This window comes from Penaeus monodon, unplaced genomic scaffold (assembly GCF_015228065.2).
Source record: "Penaeus monodon isolate SGIC_2016 unplaced genomic scaffold, NSTDA_Pmon_1 PmonScaffold_3351, whole genome shotgun sequence".
Classification (NCBI taxonomy): Eukaryota; Metazoa; Arthropoda; class Malacostraca; order Decapoda; family Penaeidae; genus Penaeus; species Penaeus monodon.
Window position 1 is genome coordinate 1 of NW_023658067.1, and position 7,746 is coordinate 7,746.

The window sequence follows — 7,746 nt, forward strand, 5'->3', positions numbered from 1 at the left end:
CTTTTTTAAAAAAAAAATTTTTTTTTTGGGAAAACCCCCTTTTTTGGGGCCTTTTTTTTTTTACCCAAGACTTTCCTCAAATTTTTCATTTCACCCTGAAATCAGTTCAAGGATTCCTAAGGATGGATTGCTTTAAAACTGGTGACCCCCAAGGACTTTCGGGAGCAAACACCACAAAACAAACAAAAACAAAAAAAACACAAAACCCTTTCCTAAAAAAAAGAGAAAAAAGGTTTTTTTAGGAAGAAAAAAACAAAAAAGGTTAAATATAACTAATTCTTTGGGAAAAACAAACTACTTTTGACAAACAAACAATGCAAGATTCATCCATTATATCGATTGAGTTTTTTATATTTATACATTTATATATTATAAAAACACTCATTTTACATAGATAGTTTTATTCTATATAAATTCAATAACACTTACCCCCTTGAATGGGTTTTAAACCCCAATAAAACAGAGAGACTTAAATGGTACCCAAGTCCCCGTGTCAGCCACTAGCTGTGAAGAAATTCTATTTACCATGATTTTCCAAGTGTTTCAATGATTATTTTGTTAGGTTCTGTAATCAGATCAAAGTATTTATAATTTTTTTATTGATATTGCACAGCGAATGTTCTTTCTTATTCTGGTACTTAAAAAATTTTACTAACCTCTTCGGAAACTACCAGGCACTTGTTTCGTTTCTCTTCTCTCTCTGGTTAGATTTAAATACGGGTTTAGCTTTTGTAATTCAAAACATTTTAACATTACTCAGTCACATATATTAAAGCATATTTTTCGTTTAAAACATACAAATCCCGGGAAAAATTAAATAAATTTCTCAAGAAAAAAAAGAATACAAGGGTTTTTCATTAAAATTCCATTTTTAAAACCTTTTAATATAAAAAGAAACAGTGAAATATAACTGCGTACCCTCAAATAAAAGGAATGCCTTGGGGGGGAAACAAGAAAAACTGAACTTTTGGGGTAGACTCGTATTTCCCTGTTTTTTTAAATAATAATGTAAACGTATATAGCACCTGTAAAAAAATAGTAAAATAAAGTATCATCTTCAAAAAATAAAATATCATCTTTTTAAATAATTTTTAGTACTAATTATCTTACCCGCTAAAAACTAATTTAAAGGGTATCATAATTAACATATGAGTAAAGACCAAGTAATGAGGTATACAAAAGGGTTTTCACAAGGGGAAATTTTTTTTGGGCTTCTTATTTCAGATTAGTGGGTCATTACAGCAACCACCCCATCCTGGTCCCCCCCGGGTCCCGGGGGCGGCTGGCCGTCACATGCCAAAGGCTGGAATTCCCCGAGATCGCCCCCTCAAAAAGCAGGGCCCAAAGCTGTGAGGGAGGGGTCCCAGCCTCACCCTGGCCACTGCGACTTGGTGGGGAGGATTGGCTGGCGTGTCGATGAGACCGTCACTAGTGACCCTTATGGCACTATAACAACCCCCAGGAAGTGGCCCCGCCCAAATACCCGACCGAATCCGATAAAACAGCAAAGGGCCAACTGGCGGCGTTCCCGAGCGCCTTGGGCCCCCGTTGAGAAGCAAAGAACCCCCCACAGAGGGAAAATGGGAGTGTACAACCAACTTTTAAAGCCCTTTATGAGGCACCTCATGACCAACCCAAAAATCGGCCCGGGTCCAGGGGTCACAAGGACGTGGTACTTAAAGACGAATTAGGGGGGTCAACCACAGGGGAAAAAGTGCCGAAACATTTCCCAAGGAAAGAACCCCCGAAAACCCAGCCCTCCCAAGGGAGGGGGTGAGGATGCCAAGGAAAATGCCAGCAGGTGAGGCAGGAAAAATGGTGGAAGGTGTGGCTTTCGATCACCGTACCCCCCTCTCAGAGCAGGGCAACGGGTCAAGCGAGCCACCACCCGCTAGCCCGAATGCACGCACCACGCCCCCAGGCGGGGCCCAACAGACTGGCAAAGTTCTCTGCGAGAACGAGCAGCGACAGCTCCACCCAAACTGAGGGCAAGACAAGAACGCCAAAAACCAGACGCTTGCTCACATCAGAGAAAGGGCAGCCGCCCCCGATAACTCGGGACGTTTCTTTTTCTGGGGGGAAACTAAGAGATCAAAAAGCCAGTCGCAACTCAGCCCCGGGCGATGACGGGATCTCGTACCCCATCACCCCCGCCTGGGACGGGTGGTGAGCTTGCATTCCGCAACTCATAACGGGTTTCCGGGGAAACTTCCCCCACCCGAGCGGAAGGGGGCACCATATTTCCCACCCCAAACAAAGGAGCCGGGGGAAAGTACCCCCCCATCTTTCCTGCTGTCTGGCAAGGGACTCCGAGAGGAGGTACTGAACCGGCTCCAATGGAAAATGGGGCCCCAACAACACCCCCCAGGGTTCCCCGGGGGGATAAACACAGCGACAGCTAGCCACGCCTTGAGCACAATAACAGGGGCATTGTGGCGTTTTCCCTTGCCCTGGAGAAGGCTTTCAAATTTGGCAATCCCTTCCCTTTTCAGGAGGGGCCTATCCAAAAAGGAATCAGAGGTAAGCTCTTGCTTGGATAGGTACTACTTACGAATAGAACAGCCCAGAGTAAAATTCCGGGGTCCCCTACACAGCAAATGCCACTAGAAAAAATGGAAGCCACAGGGGGGGTTTCTCAGTCCACCCCCTTTTTAAACACACTAATGTCCTGTATCCTCAACAAACCCCAGGGGTGAAAAGATCATCTCCTATGCAGCGATTTTGCTATCATCTCCACGGACCACACAGCCTAAACAAAGCCGCTTTTTGTTGGATTTGGTATCCGAGGAGTTTCAGGACAGGACAAAAAGATCTCGCACCCAAACCCAAAAGGCCATGGCTTTGAGACAGAGATTTTCAAGGCACAAGTCTGAAAATCAGGGAATGGACTGGAGGGGTTTTTGGGAATACCTTTACTTGGGGAAAGGATGCCCGGACCCCCCCCTTCCGCCAGGAGGCCCAGTACCTGTTGCCCGAAAAAAAAGGCAAGACTGTTGTCATGAGAGTAATGAGTGGAAGACGCATAGGGGCCAGCACAGAGTACTAAGATCTTCACTACATGGGGCAGGCCCCATTGTAGCTACCCTCCCCGCTCTGATTGGCTCAAAAAAAAATATAAAGACCGTTTGGGAGACAGCCAAAACAAAGCCGCCAGGGTCATTCTGGGTGCCCAAGGTGGGCGAAGGTCCTCAACCTCCTAGTGGAGACAACCTTTCCCCTTTGGGCCCTCACAAATTTGATTTAAGGGCAGCCCAATTTCTTATCAAAGGTATCAGGCCCCGGGAAACAAAAACCCTAAGACAAAAAATGTCAGACCCCTAGAACAAGATAACGAGCTGTTTGCAAAAAAAACTCCTGGCGTCTCCACAGCCAGGGTGTAAACGCCATCAGCTAAAAGAACCATTTGGGAAAGGGCAGGGCTCCCCACACCCTCTTTTGTCGAAGCTCCCCCGGGGGACAAACCCGATAGAGTTCTCGGTCTGAGACTGGCAAGCAAAAAGAATGAATTTTGCACCCTAGCCTAAAGGAGAAACCAGGGGGTCATTGCAACCATACCCCCCGGGGAGCCTAATATTACACAGACGGATCGGCGACCCCTTTGACCCACCTGCGGGGCCCCCGGTTTGCAGAAAGGGGCCACAATATCCTGAGGGAACAGACAACGCCCCCTCGCTAAAGGCAGGGGTAGTTGCACATGGGAGCACTGAGACCCGTCCAGGAGAAAGGTCACGGGGTCATACACACAACCCCAAAGGAGCCGCGATGTTTTCAGCAGCGTCACCCACTGACAACATCTACCTCCGACAACATCGGCACAATAACAAAAAGGAGCGCTAGGGTAGAAGAATTATCAAAAAACTGTTCCAGCCAATGGGATCAGGGGCAAGAGCTTGCTGACAGTTTAGCCAAAATCGGGGGGTATCCCCCCAAACCCCATGATAAAAAATCAGAGCCGAAGTTTACTTGGGGGAAAGTGTACGGTGACGGCCAACTCCTTCCCCCTGCAGCTTCACAGGAGGAACGGGGGACTTTCCCCCCGGCCGTGGTCTCAGTGCCCAGGCAAAACCAGGGCACTTCAAAAATAACAACAGAGGTCCCAAAGTCTTCCCTGCACAAAATCGCCTAGGTTACCACTGTGCAGGGCAGACATAAAAACCATAGAACGAAGAGGGGTTTTGCATGCTTTGCGGGAGCCGAACCCCACCGGATACACTACTTGAGAATTGCGTGCACACGAAATTTCCTAAGAAAAACCCCCAAAACCAGCCTCGTGCTGGTAAAGAGATTATGCAATGCTACCCCACGGCTACGGAGGCCTCTGGCAATCCCACCGCCCGGTAAGCCCCGAGTGTAACCAAAAAAGAGACAGCCAAAAAAAAGCGGGACACAGGCCGGGCCCAAAGTGAAAGGGCCCCGGGGCGAAGCCAGAATTCCCAAAAATTCCAGCAAGAAAGAACGAGATCAGCACCCCCGACCCTCCAGCAAGCAAAACAGTGCAGCCCCCACAAGGATGCCAGTCCTTAGCGACCGGGAGCTCCCGGCTCCCCGTTGATTCTGATTCACTTAAACCCAGCCATACCTGTGGGCACTCCCCCCAAAACAAATTCTCCCAAAGAGTTTAAAAACCAGTAACCACAAATAGAAAGGGGCAAACACCATCCCTATACGGGTGACCACCGGAGGATCTTTAAAGGGTTTTCGCTCGCCGCTTTGCTCACTCTCTGGGGGGGGATACTGTAGCAGCACGACCCCGGCAACCTGGAGTCACTAGTTCCCCGGGTTGGGTCACACAGGTCCACACCATGCCCGCGCACTTGGACAGCGGGCCCCCCCTTTTCCCCTCCGCGTTACACAGCGCTAGGAAATTTAACCCGCAGGAGAAAAAGAGAAAGGGCTCCACTGGACCTCTAGGTCTAAAGGTTTTTTGTGGGGTTTTCTTGGTAAAGAGATCTTTGAACCCCCACCAGGCGATTTGGGCCCCTTGTGTGATAACTTTGGGTGTTATCTTGCACCCCTTTTGCTTTGAGGAGTATTTTTAATTGTAGGCCAGAGTGCTTACAATTAAAAAACGAAGCACTGTGGCAATTAGCAGTTTTACTGCGGGGTCCCGGCCCGAACCCAAGGGTTAGATTCCCGTTCGGCGGGGCCCAAACCCCCGACCGGCCCAAAACCCACAAAGACTGTTAATTGCCCAGGTGTTTTTTTTCTGACCACTACGCCCTTGCATAAACCTGTCAATTAGCTTCTGCTAGATTTCCCTCCCGCCTTTTCATCATACCCCGTGCTATCTTCGGGTACGTAATCAAATTATCATTTTTCTGGGGAGCCCATCTCCTGTGAGGTGGCTCCCCAAAAATCTTTAATCACAGAAGTGCCGTGACGCATTGTTTTAAAGTTCCAATGGTACAAGGGTTTTTGTTGCCCAAACCTGAACAGCGACCCCCTTCCTCCTCGATGGCCAAAGAACACTCGCAGAAAAAGGCTTCAAACCTCTCCCTTTCCCCTAGGGCTAAGGCTAAAAGCACGTCGTGGCGAAAAAAAATCGACAAAAAAATCCGCCCCAATCGTGCGAGTCTACCGGCGAATCTCGGCCAAAAAGACGTCACTGTCGTTGATGTTTTCAAACCCCAGAGTCAAGCATTGTAAAGATCCGTTGCCGCGCCGGGGAGGCACAGAAGCTCCACTCGTGGGATTGTGATGTTAACACATCCCTCCCCCCTAAATGTGGAACCCGAGAGCTTTTTTCAGGTTTGACCAAGCCCCAAATGCTACAGATTCAATCACTCTAAAAAACACTGCACACCGAACAGAGACAGCAGATGTGGGGAAAAAGGAACTTCTTTGCCCCGAAAAAAGACCATAGAGTTCAACTGCGAGGGGCAGCAGTCGCTGTCAGTGGGGATGCCCCCAAAAGCAAAGAAATATTAAAACAAAAAAACAAACACAAAAAAAAACAAAAACACAAACCACGCTCCCAACCCCCGACCCTTTCAAACTCCACACCCACCCCCAAAAACCCACCACCCCGATTCCCCTCGGGAAGCACAAAGCCTCTACCCCTCATTTCCCCAAAAAAAAACGCCTTAAAATAACAAAAACCCCAAAATCAGACCATTACACGTAGCTTAATAGCTGCAAAAAACAACGCCAAGAAATTTCCAAACATATCCCCAAAACTACTACAAAAAAAAAAGGTTTCCCCAGCATTTGTGATCCCCCAGGAAATTTTGAAGACGAGAACCCGTATAACCTGAGTATCACGCACAACAAACACAAACACGGGGTAGATGGGGCCCCCACCTCACAAGCCCCCACCTTCATGCACACACTCCCCAACCACAAAACCCCAAAGCAAACCCAGAGAAACGCACAAAAAAAACTACAAATAAAAACCAAACGATCACAAAAGCAAACTCCTTCACCCCTTTTCATGCACAAAAGAAAAAACAAAAAAGACCCCCCCCTCACGGAAACCGGGCCCCCCCCACTCCTCGTCGTGTCAGACGACACCCTCACGGGGACTCCAGCAGCGAGGGAGCCCCCAATCGACCTAGTCCCGAGGTTTTAGAGGGGGTACCGGCTGCCGTTCCCCCCGGGACGTATTCCCGTCCTCCCGTCAGGGGGGATTAGGGAGAACGGAAGTTGGGAAATTGGGCCCCCGATTTCCCCGGAATTTCCCTCTCCCTCTCCAGGAGTCCCTCCCGGACCCCGAAGAGACCCCCTTTGGGGGTCGTCCTCGTTTTCGATCTCGTTCCGTAAGAAACGCCCCGAAAAAATAGGTCACCGTCATCTTTACCTGTCTGAATGGCATGTGACAATCGTTCAAGCGAATTTTAAAAAATTTTATAAGAGCACGTATTTTACGACTTCCAACCCGGGGAAAATCCCGCTCGTTCTTTTTAAAAACCCCTCTTCACTAAATTTCCCATGCTATTAAAATACTTCGGCTACACGTAAAAAAATACGAAACGGCTGGTTGTAGGCTGCATCTCGTAAAATCCACTTTTTTTTCGAAATCATCTCGCTCCCCTTATTCATCCGATTTCATGGCTTTTAAACTCTTCACCCAGCAGGGCCCTATAAAGATTTCCACTGCCATATCAACCCCCCGTCAAAAATTTCCCATTCACGATTTTAATAAATTATTTTTAAATTTTAATAATTCCCAGTCTCTTTGGGGGGTTTAAAGCACACACAATCATTCAAACCCCACATCAACAAAGCACACGGCGAAGCTCTTGTCTATTTCGAAAAAAAAAGACTCCACTACATCGGGGCCCCACTTTTACACCCATTCACATCGAGAGGGAAGGGCCGCCCTGATCTCGTTTTGGGGAAAAGAGGGCACTCCCCTACCCCACACCTTACAACGGCCCGAACTTCTTTTGACACATACCCGTCATCATAAAACTTTCAATGACACCATACTAAACAAAAAAACAAAACCTTCGGTACAAAAAACAGACGGATGATTTTAAAACTTACCTTGGGCCCGTCAAAAAATTTTAAATTTAACCTTGAAAAAGAGAAAACATTCCGAAATAGATAGGCATTGGATATCTTTTTTGCTTGGTATCAGCAGCAATGGCCGCGCCATACCCAGACGCATAAAATCCGCAAATCATTTCCCTCCAAGCGAGAGAAACCCAAGGGTTTCCCGACCCGCTATAGGAATCGTTTCTTCAAAATTTAAAAACACTAATCGAGGTTTGGGGGGATCACTTCCTCAGAAATCACTATAAATAG

General features: G+C 47.6%; 1 protein-coding gene across 1 annotated transcript; it reads left to right on the top strand.

Annotated features, from left to right (window-relative positions):
* Positions 1-1,224: 1,224 nt before the first annotated feature.
* On the top strand, positions 1,225-5,863 carry LOC119570617 (basic salivary proline-rich protein 2-like; the record flags this gene model as incomplete). Its single annotated transcript, XM_037918288.1, has 8 exons — positions 1,225-1,349; positions 1,463-1,672; positions 3,269-3,374; positions 3,520-3,725; positions 4,008-4,135; positions 4,447-4,581; positions 5,396-5,642; positions 5,749-5,863. Coding segments are annotated over 8 exons (1,272 nt in total), but the record flags the coding sequence as incomplete, so codon positions are not given.
* Positions 5,864-7,746: the final 1,883 nt, after the last annotated feature.